The sequence below is a fragment of the Schistocerca serialis genome, chromosome 3, assembly GCF_023864345.2.
Source record: "Schistocerca serialis cubense isolate TAMUIC-IGC-003099 chromosome 3, iqSchSeri2.2, whole genome shotgun sequence".
NCBI classification, from domain to species: Eukaryota; Metazoa; Arthropoda; class Insecta; order Orthoptera; family Acrididae; genus Schistocerca; species Schistocerca serialis.
The window spans coordinates 649,624,661-649,647,248 of NC_064640.1; the positions used below are offsets into that span (position 1 = coordinate 649,624,661).

The 22,588-nt window shown below is 41.6% G+C and overlaps 1 protein-coding gene across 1 annotated transcript in view; it reads right to left on the reverse strand.

Annotated features, from left to right (window-relative positions):
• The window catches only part of LOC126471074 (cytosolic carboxypeptidase 6), a 1,596,780-nt gene that overhangs the window by 398,357 nt on the left and 1,175,835 nt on the right, over nt 1-22,588 (reverse strand). Inside the window, exon 9 of the mRNA XM_050099147.1 lies at nt 16,841-16,951. Coding sequence (XP_049955104.1) covers nt 16,841-16,951 — 111 coding nt within the window. The remainder of the gene's footprint in view (nt 1-16,840; nt 16,952-22,588) is intronic.

Here is a 22,588-nt window from a genome sequence, read left to right on the forward strand (position 1 = left end):
TTGCGGACCGATGACCTCAGCAGTTTGGTTCCAAGCAACCTTACCACAAATTTCCAAATTTTTTTCCAATTTTGTCACCTTCCCTTCGTATTATGCAATCCGCCTTACTTCCATTTATTGCGAGTAGAGGATTCTCCGGGGTAATCGTAAGTCACATTTCAATAACTCTGAATATAAAGTTATGGTAAAAACAAATTTCATGCATTTCAAACTTGGCGCCTCTCAGCCATAGTAGTGCGAAAATCTGTCAGTAAATGGTGTTGTAGTAAGCTCCATTTAAATTAATAGCGGAACAGTCTTGATTTTAATTACAAATTATTCTTTTTAAGTTAATTTGAGTATTGTAATGATCATGACACGTAATTTCTATTTCATCTCTTCAAATAAAATACAATAATAATAAAAATAATTTACTTGGACAAAAAGTGTTGTTGGAAATGACTTAACTTCAATCAACTTAGTCACTCGAATACCAACTACAGTATATGTACAAGCTTCGTACATAGCTACATTAGTCAAAGTTCACACAAGCATTGACTGAAGGAAGTGTGCATAACCGGAGGTCAATGTAATGCAATGCGTGGAGACTAAAACTACCAACAGCGTCGTCTGTGTAATTAATGCAGGCCCAAATAAATGAAGCGCTTTTCTTAATTCAGAAGTTAGTCTTCACGTAGTGCCATGGACATAAGGTCAGAGGAGTCCGAAACATGCATGTTGTGGGGAGGACAATATGGGGTTGCTTTGCAATTTTTTTATTTGTTTGAACTGATATATAAACATTGAGATGAAGCTTAAACAAAAATAATATTCTTGTTTACAGTATATTAAAATTTTTATTTACAAAAATAAAATATAATTTTATATGTGAATGAAAAACAAACAACGAAGAGCCACAATATTAATAAAATATTAAATGACATGAATAGTTTAAGTGTCTCTAAAGGCTTCACTTAATTAACAGAACTGAATAAAAAATCTTACAGTATTTCAAAGGCTAAACTTAACCCATGTAAATTTGATCAAAAGGTTTAGTTGGTTTTAGAACGCAAATTTAAAATTATTCTTCCAGATTATTATACTAAAAGCTTTTCAGGAGTTGAAGATAAAGAAGAGAGTCTTATCGGTTTAAAATTTAAATATAATGGTAAAAAACAAGTTAAATATCACTCTGCTCATATAGCTGAATATGAATAATTGTTTACTTTTTTATTTGTTATATCTCAATTTTTCATTCGTTGATTTTTATTTGTTTCAGTTACTTAATTTTCATTTTTATTCTTTAATTTTAATTATTTTAACTCGTTATTTTAACCGTTTCATATTTGTTAATTTTAAACGCATAAATATTACTGTATTAGGACTGAAGTTTTGAAATTCGAGTTATATTTAAAAAAAATTAAAAATGTGCTTTTCATTAGAATGCTCTAGAACTGGCAAATTGAATCTACTTTTATACCAGCAAACAAAAGAGTGAGTGTGTGATGGCTTATTGGGTAGGTAAGAAGTAGTAAATGATGATGTGTACCCTTGCCTAATCCTAATTCAAACAAACAGTGTCTCAAACAAGCACATAATCCCAGTGCCACTTTAGAACAAATTCCTTTCTTACAGTTAGTCTACCAACAACTTCTGAGTGCAGTTTCATCTGCATTGATTTAAAGAGGGAATGTTTGGGTGATGTTACACGACTGTCCTGTAACTGATGTGAAAACCGAAATAGCAACACAAATCAGATTGGCGTAGATTACAATTTCTTACATTTAAGTGCATGTTCACCTATTTAAAAAGGCCCTATGGAAACCAGATGTCCTCAGTTATAAGTGAACTTATGGCAAGCCATGTGTAAAGATTGTGAAGGGATAGTTGCCCAGGACAATATTTGCGGAAGTCATCCGAGCACCTCCAAGAACGAACGGCAGGCAGTCAGATTGGTCCCTGGTTTCAGAGGAGCCGCCCCTGGGCGCCGGAGACTAAAGTCACGATACAAATACTATCTCCTATAGTGTCAGCTTAACGGAGACTGCTGTTGACGAGCTATGTGTGGGAAGGTGGTGCGTGCCACTTTTGGCAGCATACAGAAAGGATGTCATTGTAGACAGAACGGTGGGAAGTCAGAAATCTTCGAAATACACGTACCATTAAAGATAACATCTGCAGTGAAATGAGGGATGGGTAAGCTTGCCATGGCAATGGAGAGTGTGAGATACCACTGCCGAGCTGAGGTCCCGTAAGAAAATGTTTAATGAAGTGTAAAAGCAATTACTATTGGGTAACGCAAATAATGTAGCAGCTGGAGCGAGAAACACGACAGTGCTTCCAGAGGTCCAGCCACGTTGACTAACACGCGACTGCAGACAGAGAATGAGGAACAGGAGGACACAGTTTTAGAGCGTCAAGTGATACGAGATTTATTACTGGTTAACCATCCGAAATGAAAGTAAGCGAGGGCGACCAGCGTCTTTCAAGATGGATTCTTACTGGTCGGCACTCGAAATATTTATCCTTCGGCCAATCAAAGAGTCCTGGCCACAGAATAACACGTCTTGGTGAATGGGTGCTATCTCTGGCAGACTTCACTTAGACAGTTTTCAGGGTGACTTGAACAAAAACACAAAGGCAACCTTTTGGTACAGAGACAATGACTGAAAATGTAGCCACTTGAGACACTAGCTGCAGATTAGCATTGTGAGATACACGCATAAAAGCGAGGCGAATTATAGGAAAAGCCGAGTCATGTTTACCGAGGTTCAGTAACTTCAGTCGTCCTTCTGAAGACTTGTTTGCACGTAAAGTTTCCATTTGCTTCCAGCTCCGGCCATGGATGAAAACACATGTCCTTCTGTAGCGCTTTCTGTCTTTAAGCAGTAATCCTTGGCAATCACACTACAACTTACACTAATATAATTGTTTATCCAGTCATGCGTTCATTGAGTCTCATTCCAGATCCCTAGTCCAGACCTGTCAAGGCATTCACCTTTGCTGTCAATGATCGTTAATTCATTTCTGTTGCATTTTTTAGTAATAGACGGAGTGAATTTTTAAGTTTCTTGTTTAATTTCGTATAAAGCGTATTCGTTGATCACAGTTTTGGAGGGAAACAATTTTAATTATGTCAGATGTACAGGGCCATTTTTACACATCCAGTTAGTAGTACAAATTTTGACAAGCACTTCTTACACTGTGACCACTTACAACTGACAACAGTTGATATCCAGGCAATCACTGTGTCACTAGGGTCTGTCGGAAACAAATTACTGGCAACGTCGAATTACCATTCATCATTTACGGCTGAAACCAAATCACAAACGACAAATGCTTACGTAAAGCCTGATTCATCTGGAACTGTCAGTGGCTTTGTGTGGTGTTTATTGACGAGCATTTGTCTGTTTGTGACGACCATATCGATGGCAGCTTTTCTGTAGATGGCCTGGTGGGAGGTCACACGAAGCAGCTGTTCTCGAGACCCATACACATACAGTTACTGGAACCACAGTTACGGGAGCTGTTGCATACAGCCATCGGACTGATTCTGCAATTGTAGAAGTGAGACTGAATGCTCGCAATTATGAGACACAAATGATAATCTCTTTTGCCATACTCTTCATGACAAGAATAACAAATAGCGTGTTCCAGCAGGATAACGTAAGATCCCATACTGCCTTTAGGAAAGTACAGATCCTTGACAGGCCTACCCGGTCCTTACGTTTGTCACCCGTGGAGTACGACTGGGATTCAGTGACAAGCCGCATATCTTCATGCAGCCTTCAACCAGCAGTCTTCATGAACTGAAAGGGTATGTGTTTCAGGTATGGAAAGAAATGTCTCAGGATGACACTTGGAGACGGTTTTCTCCCGAGCCACGACAACGGAAAGAGTGCATTCGAAACCGTGATGGTCGTGGTCGTGCTCATACTGATGTTGATGATGGACGTCAATTCTGAATGGAATTTGGACGTCAATTCTGAATGAATTTGGTGAATTTCAGACTAATACCAACTCGTGTAATATTTTTCATTCATATACATACATCACGCATTGATTTTAAGCCAGATCGAAAGTTTCTGAACACACTACGGTCCCTGTCTGCTTGTCAGAACCATAAGTTAAAATTGGATAATCAGGCACTATTAGAAGGCAACATACAAAACAGCAATGTTTTGATGAAAATAAAACTGTACACAGTCTACAGCAGCATGAAGGGTGCAAACCACTGTAAGATATTCAACTATATCAGAGTGCTATGTTAAACACGTTATTGCAATAAATATATCGTGAAATTCAAATGAAATTCGTAAATTCATTCCCTCAGTATATACCGTCGCCGGCCGTTGTGGGCGAGCGGTTCTAGGCGCTTCAGTCTGGAACCGTGGGACCGCTACGGTCGCAGGTTCAAATCCTGCCTCCGACATGGATGTGTGTGATGCCCTTAGATTAGTAAGGTTTAAGTAGTTCTAAGTTCTAGGGGACTGATGACCTAAGATGTTAAGTCCCATAGTGCTCAGAGCCTTTTGAAGCATATGTACCGTCGAAGTCTTACACGATCCTCGGTCCTGTTCACTAGTTTTATGTATTTCACTTAGCACTTTTCACATGCTGTTCATACTGAAATATTACCATGAAAACTCGGTTCCTTTCATGACTACCCGATTTCCCACTTGTCTATGACGCAAGACCGTAATTGTGATTAGACACAGTTAATGAACATTAATGACAAGGGAAACGTCACTGTTCGAGCACTATAATACACGGATATTTGAGATATTAAACTTTTTTGTGAAACAAGTGATAGGATGAATGTTTGCTTGGATCCCACGACAAGCCTGGAGAGCTCAAAACTCTGGGTCTACGGTTTCGAATACGACCTAGCCTCCGAACATTACTCAAAACGTTCATCGCACTGCACAATTTGCGAAAGAATATGCAATTGACGTCTCAATTGCATATGATGACTTGGTCTCAAAATTCGGGTGAGATCAAACCTATAGAACTAATCTAAGACGCCTTCTGCTTCAGGCTATATTATAGATATCGCTTACCGAAACCTAAAGAAACTGATAAGCGAATATATGCAAATCTGTTCGTGTACCACGTAAAAGTATAGCCCATCCCACAATGTACCGTGGCTTCTTTACACAAAACTGGGTACACGACCGCTGGTTTGTGCACGAAAATAACGTCTCCCTTATCAGAGCTTATTTATTGTTTCATGAGATATTTTCGTTATTTAAACAATGTAACGAAACACTTCGTAAATACAAGACAAAGAACTAATTACTCGTGCAGAACCCGCCTTTGAACTTCAATGAGACATGATTTCACTTATCTATAAGCCTTCTTCTATAGCTCTCTTCCGCTAAAAAAGACATCCGCCGTTTGTCATTTTCCGTACCTTAATTGCAGCTTGCCAAAGAGAAACTGCCGTTATTTCTGAAGCTCGTAATTTTCATTCATGTTGTTCTACATCACACTTCGTTGACGAATACTGGCATGTTCTTAAGTTACATTTCAGACAACTGCGATCCTTGGCGTGTACCGACTGCTGTTGTTGTTACACTTACTGCACCTACAAGTGTTTCAGAGCACATCATTCATCATATATTGTTGGTCATGGAGCTCGGCAGCAGATCAACCCAATGTGTTCACATATTGACCCATGGGCATGGTCAGTTGCGATTGCAATGGGAACGGGACCATCGGGATTCGACCATCGATCCATGGGAACGTGTCAGCGCTTAGAGTGAATTACATTTTTGCTGCACTAGGTAAATGGTCGTCTCCACAAATGCCGTCATCGAGATGAACGGCAGCTTAAATCCTGCAGCACGCTACGGATGCAGGCTGGTGAGAGCAGTATTATGCTAACGAAGACATTCTTCTGCTCTTGGATGGGGCCAGTGTTTGTAATCAAAGACACGCTGACAGCTGCGAAACATCTGCATCCCTTCATGCGTGATGTCTTCTCTGACGGCGATGTCATCTTTGAGCAGTATAACTGTCCATGTCTCAGAGCCAGACCGATGCAACAGTACTTTGAGGGGCGTTATAGAGAAATGACGTTGATGTCTCGGCAACAAAATTCGCCAGATCTACCATAAATCGTATGGAACCCACTTCTACATCTACATCTACATCTACATCATACTCCGAAAGCCAACTAATGGTGCTTGGCGGAGGATACCTTCTGTACGACTACCTCGAACCCTGTTCCACTCGCGAATATTGCGTGGCAAGAATCATTGTCGGTAAGCCTCTGCATTGGCTCTAATTTCTCGATTTTTCTCCTAGTGGTCAATACGCGAGATGTATGTGGGGGGAAGTAATATGTTGTACGACTCCTCCTGGAAAGTGCCGTCCCGAAATTTTAATATTAAATCTCTCCGTGATGCACAAAGCCTCTCTTGTAACGTCTGCCAGTGGAGTTTGTTTAGCACCTCCGTAACGCCCCCCCCCCCTCCCTCTAAACGAACCCGTGACGAAACGCGCCGCTCTTCGCTGGATCTTTTATACCTCCTCTATCAATCCTACCGGATAAATGAAGAATACTAAAGAATCGGGCGAACAAGCGCCTTATTAGGCCACTTCTTTAATGGATGAGTTACATTCCCTTAAGATCCTTCCGACGAATCTGAGTCTGGTGTCTACTTTTCCCACTATCTGTTTTATGTGGTAATTCCACTCCAGGTCGCTCTGGGTAGTTACGTCTAGTGATTTTACGGCAGACGCTGACTCCAGCTGTTTGTCGTCAATAGTGCAGCTGTACAGTAGTGGACTTATTTTCCTATGTATGCGCAGTGTGTTGCATTTTCTGGGTCGCTATCGGGCGCCATCACAGTATATGCAAATCAGTGACCCGTTATTTACACGAGTTAGATGACCTGTGCATAGACATCTAACGCCACATACCTCCGCAAACCTACCAACAGAATGTCAGCTACCTGATCCGCAGAATCAGTGATGCATTTCGTTCCAAAGACGGACAAACTAGCAATTAAGAATGTGGTCATAATGTCTTGTCTCATCAGTGTATAATGTGATTCATGTACGTTGTCTAGATTTTTTTGTAGTAAGAATTTACTTGGATGTAGAAAATCTTTGAGATACGCTTACATGACGCTATTTTTTCTAAGTCGGTGTAAGTGGAGCGCTACATTAAGTCGTTAGAACAGGGCCGGCTACGGCACGTGCAATGTGTGCGGGCTGTGGACATCCCAAGGCCCGGTATGTTACTCGACTTTGTTCGTCCTTTTAGGAAGTACCCGAAAAAGCGCGACATTCCATTTAGCACTGTGGTGCGGCATTTTCTGTCGGCACAACTCTCTTCAGTACGGCAGAATCGCGCTGGTTAGCCTTCGCTGTTTGTTCGTGATATGAAGGACGTTCACAGCTCCAGTGTCGGTTTGCACAAAAAGAGGCAGTCCAGCGATTTATCGTCGCAATCCTTTAAAATGATTAGGGATGACAGAAAAGAGGGATGAGAAGTCTCATTTCGCATAAATGAAAGGTACTGCATTTTTCTATGAATCGACATTACAATACCAAACAGAAAGAATTTAAGAACACAGCTGACGATGAAAGAGAAAAAAACTAAACCGGAGAAAAAGATTACAACGGCGACAGATAGAATTAACTGTTCTGCACAACAAAAAGTACTTTGTATTAAATTTTCAGGCCTGGAGCATATGAAGAAATTGGTCGTATGAATAGTAAAATTTCTGAAGTCACGCTCAATATTCCATTGTTAGCTGCAACATTATTGGCTGATGGCTCTGAGCACTATGGGACTTAACATCGGAGGTCATCAGTCCCCGAGAACTTAGAACTACTTAAACCCAACTAACCTAAGGACATCACACACATCCATGCCCGAGGCAGGATTCGAACCTGCGACCGTAGCGGTCGCGCGGTTCCGGACTGAAGCGCCCAGAACCGCTCGGCCATCACGGCCGGCGCAACATTATTCTGTGGAACTGAACGAAGAGTAAAGAGACTCAGTACGTTTCTGCAGAGTACGTAGGTTAAGTCAAGGGGCAGGCCATGAATGATTTAACACTTGCTACTATTGACTTTTTGAAGGAAAAATAAGTACATGAACTAAAATTAGAACCTCAGGAATGGAATGCAGACGTCACATTTTATGTGGACTTGACTGCACACCGCCTACAATAAAACATTTCAGGGTACATTCTTTCTGATTTGATGGGTTGCATTTAAAAAGAAAATCGCATTGCAGAAGGGACACATTCTGACAAAGAAATCCAGTTCCCTAACCTCACTGCCGTTAGAGAAAACACCAAGTTTCAGGAATTCACTTTGGCCTTAAAAGAATTACAAGGATAGTTACATAAACGTTTTGAGGACATTGTGAATCTTACACCGGTTTTTGGCTATTTTCGCGACCGTCTGCCGTTTCAGTTGCAAGCGCCCTGTGCACGTGCTGATATAGCTCATAGACCTACAAGATACATAGCGTTTTAAATGGCAAATACTTATACGTTAAAAATGTCCACAAGGTCTACATTTCTTTCCTCAGGTAGAGTTTTCAAGACTCCATAATGATGTTTCAAAAGTGCTAAAATGTTTCGAACTACATTTTTTTGTGTGAAAGACCTTTTTCCGATTAAGAAACTAAATAAGTCACGATTAGGTGTCAACTTGAGAATAAAATTCTGTGAAATTGCCTGTGTGTGTCTGTACGCCAGCAGTTTGTTCCAGATAAGAATTGTACTATATCTTCTGGGCACCAAAAGTAATTAAAAATACTGAAAATTTCTCTTGCTTGTGACCTATGGTATTGAGAAATATGAAATATAAAATCAAGTGCGACTGCATTTCCGTTTAAAGGCGGAGTGTTCGCAGATTTCCCCTCTTCCCCCTCCTCACGCTGAGACAGCGTGGCGTGGTGCGAAACGTGCCAGCCAGGTTGTGCGCTCTGGCACTCGGCCCCGGGCATGATCCGCGAGACAAATTCTTGGCCACCCCTGGTTTGGAATGTTGTTCCACATTATGTATATGCAGTCAAATTAAACGGGACAGATGGAAAAAAAGTAAACTCTATGTTAGTTCAGAAGTTCAAATGGCTCTGAGCACTATGGGACTTAACATCTGTGGTCATCAGTCCCTTAGAACTTAGAATTACTTAAACCTAAACAACCTAAGGACATCACATCCATGCCCGAGACAGGATTCGAACCTGCGACCGTAGCAGTCGCAAGGTTCTGGGCTGCGCGGCCGTAACTGTTAATACACGGTGTTACAAAAAGGTACGGCCAAACTTTCAGGAAACATTCCTCACACACAAAGAAAGAAAATATGTTATGTGGACATGTGTCCGGAAACGCTTACTTTCCATGTTAGAGCTCATTTTATTACTTCTCTTCAAATCACATTAATCATGGAATGGAAACACACAGCAACAGAACGTACCAGCGTGACTTCAAACACTTTGTTACAGGAAATGTTCAAAATGTCTTCCGTTAGCGAGGATACATGCATCTACAGTCCGTCACATGGAATGCCTGATGCGCTGATGCAGCCCTGGAGAATGGCGTATTGTGTCACAGCCGTCCACAACAACAGCACGAAGGGTCTCTACATTTGGTACCGGGGTTGCGTAGACAAGAGCTATCAAATGCCCCCATAAATGAAAGTCAAGAGGGTTGAGGTCAGGAGAGCGTGGAGGCCATGGAATTGGTCCGCCTCTACCAATCCATCGGTCACCGAATCTGTTGTTGAGAAGCGTACGAACACTTCGATTGAAATGTGCAGGAGCTCCATCGTGCGTGAACTTGTAAAGGCACATGTTCTAGCAGCACAGGTAGAGTATCCCGTATGAAATCATGATAACGTGCGTAGGTGGAAGAACAAACTAAAATGAGCTCTAACACGGAAATTAAGCGTTTCCGGACACATATCCACATAACATCTTTTCTTTATTTGTGTGTGAGGAATGTTTCCTGAAAGTTTGGCCGTACCTTTTTGTAACACCCTGTATATTCAACCCACTGGGAGAGAAGACGACCGCCGGCCGAAGTGGCCGTGCGGTTAAAGGCGCTGCAGTCTGGAACCGCAAGACCGCTCCGGTCGCAGGTACGAATCCTGCCTCGGGCATGGATGTTTGTGATGTCCTTAGGTTAGTTAGGTTTAACTAGTTCTAAGTTCTAGGAGACTAATGACCTCAGCAGTTGAGTCCCATAGTGCTCAGAGCCATTTGAACCATTTTTGAGAAGACGACCAACATCTTCATGCAAAAATATTAACGGTGGCCTTAAAACAATGATTGTACCCATTCTTGCATCTGTCCGTCTGAAGAGATTCGTCAGCCACGGATGTCTTTCAGGATGTACGAGTAAGAGGGTCTGCAATCGAAACTTCTGCAGCGTAGTCGTAATAACGTCGGCAACATATTATAGGATCCTGGAACAAAGACATTCGTCGCCATTGCTACCGACGAAGAAATGCACACCAGGTAAAGCCGTTGATCTTTAGCAACCGTAAACATTTTTCTGTGAAGGCATTGACCACTGTGTCCCACAGTGCGATAGATTTATGAACAGGTATGGTGATTATTTCCTCTTCGGGGAACACCACCTTGACGAAACACTGTCCGTGCGGGTGGAGAGGCTTGGGTATCCGCGTGAAGGTGAGGGCTGTGCCGAGGGTAGAGGACCTACTGCCGGAAAGGTCTCAGCTCATGGATCAGACTAAGAGTGTCCCACAACGTTCCATATTCCCTATCCACTCCCAATCCTACCCAACTCTCTGACCAAACCCAAAATGTGGAGCGATCCGTCCCAAAGGGTGCGTGGCACTTGGGACGATGTGTCGCAAACGGAGCATCAGGGATACTGGGCGACCTCCCTGAATAAGTAGGCTTACGCGGCGAGGGGTATTCGTGGTGTGGGTGTTGTAGTTCCCCAAATTTCGTGGGATAAATATGGATACGACAAAGGAGAACAAATAAAAACAAACCGAGGGGCAAATTGAGACCTCAGAAATCCAAACATTGGGGTCAGTACCGATGGAAGGTATTCCCACTACTGAATCAGGGTCTACACCTGAGCCAGAAGTGTGAACTGCAACGGGGAGCTAGACCAGATTAAGATCAAAGGCTAATCTGGGGCCCAGAGGAGGAAACTACTCAGGGAACAGAGGAAAAACGAAGGGAAAGAATGGCTTCCTAAAGACAAGTGGAGGGAAATAAAGGGTTCAAATGGTTCAAATGGCTCTATGCACCATGTGACTTAATGGTCATAAGACTTAGAACTACTTAAGCCTAACTAACCTAAGGACATCACACACATCCATGCCTGAGGCAGGATTCGAACCTGCGACCGGAGCAGCAGCGCGGTTCTGGAGTGAGGAATTAAAGGAACTTGAACCAAAGATCACCAGGATGAAACTGTCTCAAGTTGAAGGGGATACGCAGACCCCCACTACGACAAAGACAGGTAGCAAGCGGATAAGGGAGGAATCAAAGACTCCCTCCTCCCTGGATAAGCGAGTCCAGAAAAAAACCGAGGCAAGAAATAGGGAAACGGACCTATAGTACTGCAGTCTCGGTTTTTAGGATGGCAGTTATCCCGGAAGGCTATCACCTCGCAGCAGGACGGATTGATACAGATGCCCCTGTTTGAAAAGATTGGGTGGATCGCTGGCCCAGGACCCAACTTCTGGAGGGTCTATCTAGATCTTGGTGCCCTCATTTTTGCCTGTGAGGGGGGTGCACACGGTCGAATGGAACAAGGACTAGGTGCCCATGATCCCCCTGTGGGAAGATGCGAAGCTGCTGGTTAAGACGGCAGCGGAGCTCCTTAGACCGCAAAGATATCAATACGGGTACCAAAGCTCCTTAAGGAAGTCTCTCGTAAGACTCTGTTCGGGAAAATAGGGGCCCAGAACCCAAAAGTCTCGACAGAAGATTGAGGAGTGATCAAGCAGAAGGTTGCACCGGAAGGACGAACCCTGGTAGTTGAGGTAAGAGAGAAGTCCCTGAAGGCGATGCGGGAGCAGGACCTGAAACTGTTTTTAGGGTTCTCGCAGGTCAGCAAAACGGAGACAGGAGGTGCTGCAGATTAATCTGCAGCACAGTAAAGGGGCCTCTGCTGCCTTGAGTCGCTGCCTGGGGAGGCAGGAAGTAGACGTGGCACTGATACAAGGACCCTATTTATATAAAGTGGGTGTACCGGACCTTCTTGAATTTCTTTTAGCTAACAACTTAGATGTCCTTAATAGGGGCAATGAACCTACATTAAGGAATAGCAGAAGGGAAGAAATAATTGACATAACCTTTAGTTCCATGATGATGGGCAGCTATGTCGAACAATGGCATGTGGTGTTGGAGCTATCCTCATTGAACCAAATGTACATTAAATTCAAGGTTGAAATGGGAAACAGAAAGACCATGACCTATAGGAATCCCAGGAAAACAGACCGGGAGACATAGAGGAAGGACCTTGATTTAGGCTTATCAGAAATTAAAACCTCGATAAGGAATCCAATAGAATTTAAGGAAGTAACAGAGGCTGTTAACTCAGCCATAGTGACCTCATATCGGAACAGTTGCACCATCACCAAGACGTGCACAAGTAGGAGTGTGCCTTGGTGGAATAACAACTTGGAAATGCGAAGAAAACAGGAGCGGGGACTTTAATATTGCAAGACGTAAAGGACAATGGGCTAAATTACGTGAGGCCCTTGTCAACTACAGTCTTGCAATCAGACGAGCAAAGAAGGCACTCTGGAAGGCATTCTGTGAGGAATTGGAGAGCACGGCTGCACAAGCCGGGACATCACAAGATTATCACTGGAGTACCAACCAATCCAGTAGGTATGTTGAGGAAGGAGGATGGGCAATATACACTGCTGGCCACTAAAATTGCTACACCAAAAAGAAATGGAGATGATAAACGGGTATTCATTGGACATATGTATTATACTATAACTGACATGTGATTACATTTTCACACAATTTGGGTGCATAGATCCTGAGAAATCAGTGCCCAGAACAACCACCTCTGGCCGTAATAACGGCCTTGATACGCCTAGGCATTGAGTCAAACAGAGCTTGGATGGCGTGTACAGGTACAGCTGCCCATGCAGCTTCAACACGATTCCGCAGTTCATCAAGAGTAGTGACTGGCGTATTGTGACGAGCCACTTGCTCGGCCACCATTAACCAGACGATTTCAATTGGTGAGAGATCTGGAGAATGTCCTGGCCAGGGCAGCAGTCGAACACTTTCTGTATCCAGAAAGGCCGGTACAGGAACTGCAACATGCGGTCGTGCATTATCCTGCTCAAATGTAGTAGGGTTTGGCAGGGATCGAATGAAGGGTAGAGCCACGGGTCGTAACACAGTATTATACTATAACTGACATGTGATTACATTTTCACACAATTTGGGTGCATAGATCCTGAGAAATCAGTGCCCAGAACAACCACCTCTGGCCGTAATAACGGCCTTGATACGCCTAGGCATTGAGTCAAACAGAGCTTGGATGGCGTGTACAGGTACAGCTGCCCATGCAGCTTCAACACGATTCCGCAGTTCATCAAGAGTAGTGACTGGCGTATTGTGACGAGCCACTTGCTCGGCCACCATTAACCAGACGATTTCAATTGGTGAGAGATCTGGAGAATGTCCTGGCCAGGGCAGCAGTCGAACACTTTCTGTATCCAGAAAGGCCGGTACAGGAACTGCAACATGCGGTCGTGCATTATCCTGCTGAAATGTAGTAGGGTTTGGCAGGGATCGAATGAAGGGTAGAGCCACGGGTCGTAACACATCTGAAATGTAACGTCCACTGTTCAAAGTGCCGTCAATGCGAACAAGAGGTCACCGAGACGTGTAACCAATGGCACCCCATACCACCACGCCAGGTGACACACCAGTATGGCGATGACGAATACACGCTTCCAATGTGCGTTCACTGCGATGTCGCCAAACACGGATGCGACCATCATGATGCTGTAAACAGAACCTGGATTCTTCCGAAAAAATGACGTTTTGACATTCGTGCACCCAGGTTCGTCGTTGAGTACACCATCGCAGGCGCTCCTTTCTGTGATGCAGCGTCAAGGGTAACCGCAGCCATGGTCTCCGAGCTGATAGTCCATGCTGCTGCAAACGCCGTTGAAATGTTCGTGCAGATGGTTGTTGTCTTGCAAACGTCCCCATCTGTTGACTCAGGGTTCGAGTCGTGGCTGCAGGATCCGTTACAGCCATGCGGATAAGATGCCTGTCATTTCGACTGCTAGTCGTTGGGATCCAGCACGGCGTTCCGTATTACCCTCCTGAACCCAACGATTACATAGTCTGCTAACAGTCATTGGATCTTGACCAACGCGAGCAGCAATGTCGCGATTCGATAAACCGCAATCGCGATAGGCTACAATCCGACCTTTATCAAAGTCGAAACGTGATGGTACGCTTTTCTGCTCCTTACACGAGGCATGACAACAGCGTTTCACCAGGCAAGGCCGGTAAACTGCTGTTTGTGTATGAGAAATCGGTTGGATACTTTCCTCATGTCAGCACGTTGTAGGTGTCGCCACCGGCGCGAACCTTGTGTGAATACTCTGAAAAGCTAATCATTTGCATATCACTGCATCTTCTTCCTGTCGGTTAAATTTCGTGTCTGTAGCACGTAATCATCGTGGTGCAGCAGTTTTAACGGCCAGTAGTGTACAGACGCAACACATGAGACACTGGAACTGCTCCTCAAAACTCACTTTCCTTAATATGCTCTGCCAGGCAACATAGACCAGAATCTCATTCCGGAGAAACAATGTTTCTCAGGCACTCTAAGACAGAACTGGGAATCGAGCAAGGAGTCTGTGAATTTTAATAAAATCCAATGGGCGGTGGGAACAGTCCAACCGTTCATGTCACCTTGCCCAGAAGGAATTTTTCCAGCTCTCCTGTAACAGGCAGAAGAGAAGCTCATAAGAGACCTGTGCAGGCTGTACAGGGTTAGTCTAGCAGTAGGAATCATTCCCAATACATGGAGGGCAGTGAAGGTTGGTTTCAATCCAAAGCCAGGGAGAACTGATCACACCACAGCTAAGAATATGAGACCTATCAGTCTGTAATCCTTCATTCTCGAAACATTGGAAAAACTGGTTAATGTATATGTTGGGGAGAGGAGGCTAAGTATGGCCCCTCTACATTCAAACCAACACGCATGTGAACCAGGTAAATCATGTGAGACAGCTCTCCACCAACTCGTCGGGACTACAATGCTAGTAAGAAAGACATAACTGTCTTACGTGAGGTGGTCGTTATAATAACGACTACATCCATAGTCGTTATTTTCCAGGTGTTACATCGCTAGGTTCTTAGTATAACATGTAGCAACTCACCCTACTATTCAAAAGTCGATAGAGAACTGGAACTCTATAAAAAATAGTTCTCCTCATAAGGCTACAGCAAAATTATGAATTTTAATGACTTCATACTTCTCACCAACATATAATTATGCATCTTCCGGCCTGGCTGCATTCAGTTTTCAGCATAGCACGTTCTATTTGTCTTATCGTTGACTTACCTTTCTGACTGCGAATGGTGTTCACTATATCCAGTATGTTTGTGTAATGATGGTATCTCAGAATGAATAAGGATTTTTCTACTTTTTCCAGCTGTCGGTCTCGAGCTGTGGAATTTCCTTTATGTAGAGAGATATGTTACTCTATAGACTACCGACAGTTTCATTAAAATAATTAAAAAGAACTGCAGACGAAAAATGAGCACAAGCCGCGGAAACAATTTCCCCACAAAGTTGGATAGACTCTGCTCTCTACACCGGCTAGCGTTGCGATACATTACTTTCTCATATTTGGCCACAATATGATATACAATCCATAGTGTGAGATAAACGTGAAATGATCAGAACTTCTGTAATTTCCATTTAGAGTCATATATGTCTCGTTTTATCTGTAACTCCGTAATCATTTAAAACGACTAATAATGTGTGCTTGTCTTCAGTAGCCTACAGCGCCTAAAATTTTATTTAGTTTTAATTGGTGGATAGTTTATCATCTTATAGTAACAGAGAATGATAAGGACACAAATAAATGTAAATATATATTTAATTTCCTCAGTCAGAATGTTTAGTAGTATCTTTCATGCAGTAGAATGATACATTACTGTCAATCTGCAATATACGAAGCCGAATCATGTAAACTTATATGTTGGATGTTGCTAAACGTTAAACATTTATAACCGTAGGACTGTCATCCGCACGCCAACTGTTTTGTGTGTAAACGTGTTGCTCGACTGCTGATCTTAGAAACTGCTGAATGAGCAGGTACCTTCTGCTAATTAATTATTAAAACAGTAGTCACAATACTACGTATTTCGCCTTATTTTTAACAATTACTGTATATTTACAACATAAATGAACTGTAAATTTCTACTAAGTTGTCTTATATGTTTCCAGACAAAATCATATTTAACCTGCACACAGTTTGTCTACTGATGTAACCTTAACACTTTTACATAGTTTTTGAAAACTGCCATATATTTGTGTCCCTTTGAATGCTATGGAATATTTTCAGTCATCGAACAGTGACTCACATAATACAATTTTTGTACAGTATCACTCGAAAGTCAATAAATTCAAAGTTTTTCTTATCTTTTGTTTATGCATTTCGGCTTCTGGCTCTTAAATAATAAGTCACGGATAGAGTTTGATTTATGGAGTAAATTATTTTTGAAAGAGGCATTTACACAAATTAAGCTTGGTAGATGATGAAGATGAATTCATCACCTAAACAGCTGTTAAGAAATTGAATGGTTTAAGGCAATACATAACAATTTTTGAACAGTTCTTCAACTTACCTACGTGTTGTACCTTGCTTGGTGACGTCTCTGTTGTACATTGTGTTTGTAGGCGTATAGTCTTCTGCATTTTGAGCTAACATCTTCGGGAATACAATATGCCTCTCGTATCTAAAAATAAAGATATTCCATAGGAGTGAAAGGTAATATTATGAAAAAAAATAGTTACAGAGGTGGTAAACCAAAAATTGTGTAGATGGTATGGACTCTTAATAAACGATGTAATTATTCTGATATTCATTTTAGTATTTTCAATTACTTAAATATGTGCCTAAGAGACATGGATATTTATGTCAAAGCTTCATTATTTGTACTTTCTTTCACTGCATATTTGAGTTATTTCAGAATACTGAATTGCAATTAGCAGATAATGTAAGGGCATTTATTGTAGTTATATTCCTGTCCGGAATGAGATAATAGGTGTTAAATATGATGGACATTCTACAATGGGAACTGTTATTAGAAAATAATGTGTATTTTCCCACTTCCGTTATATTTTGTTCTAAATTACGTCATTGTTTAGTGGTACATCGTCTCTTGTTTGGTATTTGCTTAGAAGGTTATCGACAGACTTCAGAAATATAAGTAGGGGAGAGGGTACTCCAATTTTCGACTAGGCACTAATGTTTCTCAACGACAGTACACGAAATTGATTGAAAGGGGTTAGTGACTACGTATCAGTAAAGTGCTGTTCAGCTGTACACCGATTATTATGAACGTAATGAAATTATATACTTCAGTAAACAAAATGTGTTAAAGAATCATTCACTTTATTCGGAATAGGCATTGCACTGTCGAACAAAATTATGGTGCATTCACGCAGATGACGCGTGTGAGAAGTCGCATCCGATACTGCCTATATCTGTGTGACACACAATACGTTTGATTATATACTTTCTAATATAGATTTGGATAGCCCATTCCCAAATCCTCCTAGTGCTCGTTCACAGATCGTTTAAAAATTTTTTTTATGTAATCCGTCCTGGTTTTATTATAAGAAACCTGTTTTTGATGTTCTGTTTCCGATTAACGAGTAGGAAACGTTTATATTCCAGAATGAGGAACACTTCCGGAAATTATGTCTGCCGCTTTATATAACAGAGGGTGAGGCAGCTTCACCGCAAATATATCCAGAATAAGTAAATGTACAGAGATAGATTTTCATCGAGTTACAGCGGCAATATGGCGAATTTCATCATTTTCACAAGCAATTTTTATCGTTTATAGTCACGATTTACGACACCGACTTTGTTTTTCCGAATGAAACTATATACGTTTTTCTGTGTCATTTTAAAGACACTTCTGAGAGGCTAGAACAAATAGTATCAAGATAACAGCGCTGCAAACCAGTGTCCCGCCATCAGGAGAACATGTTACACCATGGTCTGTCCTATTTTACCAAATGTAAGCAAGCACGTAACTGAGGCATGGTTTGTCTGTTTAGTATTAAGGCTGTCATAGCAAGTGCTCCAAGTGTTGACGTTGAGTACTCTTAGGCGCTATGAAGTGATTCTGAAGAAACAATACTCCACGTTGAATTTTATCTGGAGTTAACGGCGGCACAGGCCCATATTATGAAGCATGTCATGCCTTTGTGAGTCATCGGTGTTTCCTAACAGACTTCTTGTTTTAATTTTCAACACAGATAAAAGTATAGAAATGTTACGTTGGTGACTGTGCAGACCGTTTTGCCTTTCCTGAAATACTATTCCAATTATCTCTAAATGTTTCCCTTAAGAGGATTTGTCTGTACATGCGTTGAATGAAAGGGACGTCCATCATGTTAGTACGACACTCACGCCCTTATGTCCAGTGGGATGTCTACCAATAATTGCGGCAGCAGCACACCTTAGGAATCGAAATGCATGAGTGTGTTTGGATTCCCATCAATAAAGCTGGGACCAATCTTGCGGACCTTGAGAAACAAGCACGAAACTTTGATAGACCTAGAGCGTTGTTTTTGTCCACTTCGTTGAATCAGCATGGATTATCAGTTGACGATTAGTGCATATTGCACGCATGGTTTGTAAATGATGCTTCTTCTTCAAACATAAGTTGCTATAAATGTGCTCCATCAGTCTATACTTTTCGTAAATAACATTTGAAAAACTATGATCAATTTTGGAAGTCATTCTAGTGAAGCTGCACACTATCTGAAATGAGATGGAATGTAGCTTCTGCAGAACACTAGTTTCGTTGATCCCCCTGTCAGTGGCATTTGCATTCTGTGTTACGCTGCTAAAACGTTGTTTCATTTCTTTCATTAGTTGGTCTTCTTTGGCCTTGGTATATTTTATTCTCCACACTTCCAGTCTCTATAACTTTTTTTATAATGTTTACAAAGACAGATCGTAAGTTCTTGTCACCAACTGGATGCTCTTCATCGTATAAGCGCATCGCTGCTCTAAGTTTGGTGACAGTCGCCATAACGATAGTCGTATTCCGATGTCGTATACATTGCATTGTAAATGTCTCCACAGCTTTAGGAGCAAGTTGTCTGATTGCTATAACAGAAGAACACAGACTGACGGGCTTGAACTACAGGTAGGCACATGACCAATATCTGAGTCACGTGTTCTCTTACATTTCGTACAAAAAGGCAGAGGTTTGTGGGACCTCTTCTCCTAGCGATGGGACAGTGGTCTGCGGCACTCTTATCCTGATGCTATCTAACTAAGTCCCATACACGTTTTATCGTTGAACTTCTCTTAGAAGCTTCTTTCACATCGTCAGAAAAGTAGTATATAGTTCCATCACAAGAAAAGAAGATTGTCAATGTCGTAATTCGGCGAATATAAAACGAAATTACTAGCGAGCGTCAGGAAATTCTGTAAATTGTCTGCTATAACTTGACGAAAACTACACCAAGATATATTTATTCATTCTGAGTATTTTATGAGTGCCCAGTCTTAGCTGCCTCGTCCTTCGATTATGTTTCCGTGAAACTTAAATGGGAACTGAACGAACTAATTTTCATCCCTCCTGTCGTTTTGTATCAAAGCTCTAGATTGTTCGTAAACATACTCTGGTAGAGCTCTCGCGTGTTGCATCAGTACTAGAAAAGCGGTAGCAATAGAAACGAACACAGTCTCATTTGAAGATTAACTACATTTTACAGTAATAATTGTTTCCACGGACTAACGTTCGTCCCTACTTCACCGGGTGTTAGGTATAAAGGTGAAGGTATTGTGATCATTAATACCTTAATATGTTTCCGCTTCAATGTGTCAGCTGTTTATTCTCTGAGGCTAACTGTCTTACAGCAATCACATCACATAATTTACTACTTGATGTTTTTTTTGCACGATCGTACCTGCACCATTGCCCACACTTCAGTACCTGACCTGCTGCACTGGGGAAAATAATCATCAATGGCTGGATAGTGCCATGAATACTTGGAGGTTTTAACCAACCAAAGCACATACTACTCGTAACAACTATAATTATTAGTCTATAAATGAACTAAACGATAGTGTAATGTTGTTTAGTACATTGTCCTCAGTCAACATTAGAAATATCTGGACTTATACTCTTTAATACTCTGTGTGTACAATCATGCCCGTGTATCAAGGAAAACCCGCAAAAGGCTTTCCAGTTGACCATCAAATAAAGGAGTGAGATGATGAATGTTAACATTTGCTCTGTTTTTTATCGTGAGTGCTCCATCAGGTCCGAGGTTGTTGACGTGTGACAGCGCAATGAGCAAGAACCGGAAGACAGTTACATCCCTGAAGGCGAAAGACAGTTCCATGAACAGAGTAGTTTCGGACAAGGGTGAGTTACAGTGCCAGGTCGTCAGACTATATAATGGATCATAGTAGAAACCTCTTTCAGTTGTCGGGTAGTGTTTGGCCATAAAGAATTACTGACGGGACACGACCTTCATAGATAAACACAATTCCACCCTTGTTGATGTTTGAGAGGAATGGGCTACTTCCCGACCAAAGATTCCTCTTATTCCTTTTCCCAGTATCATCAGTAACGCTCACACGTAGTCCTCTATAATGAACTTTAATAATCAAACAGAGCAGCTATGTTAGCTTAACTAAACGTACCACTACGTGCGAACGAAGGTAACATCTACAAGAATACATGCAATAATGCAATACGATTTCGACTTGCAGCAATGACTGCGTTTTAACATGCAAAACAGCGGTGTTCCCCCTCTTTCATTTTCCTGGCACAAAAGCAAGTTTCTATAATAAATATACCAACAAGGTACTGCGTTACGGTTTTCTGCCCGAAAAGAAATATCACTTTTGAATTGACAGAGGTCTTACAAAAAAGTGAAGCTATTTTGGTGTTCAGTTGATTGCCGCACACTCTCCTCGGAAAAAAAAGAGCTGAAGTTCCCAGAATGCTGGACGTATTTCAGCGGGCAGCAGTGTAATCTTAAGAAAGCGTAATTGATTTTAAGTGCTTTGGCACTGATGCATCTTTCGATCATTTCTGCAGGAATATGAGAATGAACCGTATGACATGTCTCGTGTGAATCACGTCTCATAAACAGAAGGACATGAATGGTGGTATTTAACGTCCCGTCGAGGTAATTAGAAACAGAGCACAAGCTCCGATAGAACAGGAGTGGGGAAGGAAACGGGCCGTAGAAAGAGGAACAATTTCGGGATTTGTCTTAAGCCATTTAGTGGCAACTTTGGAAAACTTAAATATGGAGAGCCAGACTGTGCCACTTCGCTCCAATACAGTAATAGTGATTATGTTTTAGTTTTACTTTTTACAGTAGGTGGTTTCATTACAATCCCACCTTAAAAAGAGAGATTCTGAAATAAAATTCCAAATACCAACCAGTAATGCAATCTGTTAACTTACTGTTTATTTCTGCTACTTTACGGTATTATTTTATTTTAATTCTTTTTCAGTAGTGTCACTTTTTAGAGCATGATCGTTATATTAAAGATAATAAACATATACCTTTTGTTATCCCCCGGCTGATGGATTTCTTTACCCACAAACGGTGTTAAAGGGCAGTGTCATTCTGCTGCCAGATTATTACCTCTGTATCCTCAAGTGGTACAAATTTAAATATCTAATTGAGGTTGAAGGCTCTTTAAAGTTTATTCAAACCACATACTTCCTAACGTTTTACAGGTTCGTGACGTCGGGTTCTGACACCTAAATATTGAGTGTTGCAGCGCTGCAACTAACTCTTAATCACTTCTAATAAATAAACTTAATAATATTGTTATTTCGACTTTTTATCTTCATACCATCACTTCATGTTATGAAACCACCCTTCTATCACTACCATACGAGAGGCAAGGCCACGAACTGGGAGGTTACTTCCATCTGGAACTCCTGTAGACTTGTAACATTTCTCCCAGTTATACCTTAATGTATGGTTTGTTGCTTTTAACCGAAAACAACAAGACATCAGCATGTTTGCAAGAAAAAAGTTCTGGAAAAAGTATCATTTACTGTTTTAAAATGAATTGTGAGGATTCCACGACGTCACTCTAATATTGTGTTGTATTGGTAGCTTGCTGCTTGAAATTTATGTCTGAGTGAACCAATTATGGTATGAGGAAGTTTCAGTCGAAAAGACATTCGCTAACATACACGCATCTACTTCTTTGTCAGAAGAATAATCATTCCAAAAGATTGATACACGGTACCTATCGGTCAGCTATGCATATTCTCTTCAGAAATTTATTGGGGGTAATCCATCGCAGTTTTATAGGAACAACGAAGTTCAAAGAAGCCATGCTAAATGAAAAGCGATCGTCTTAC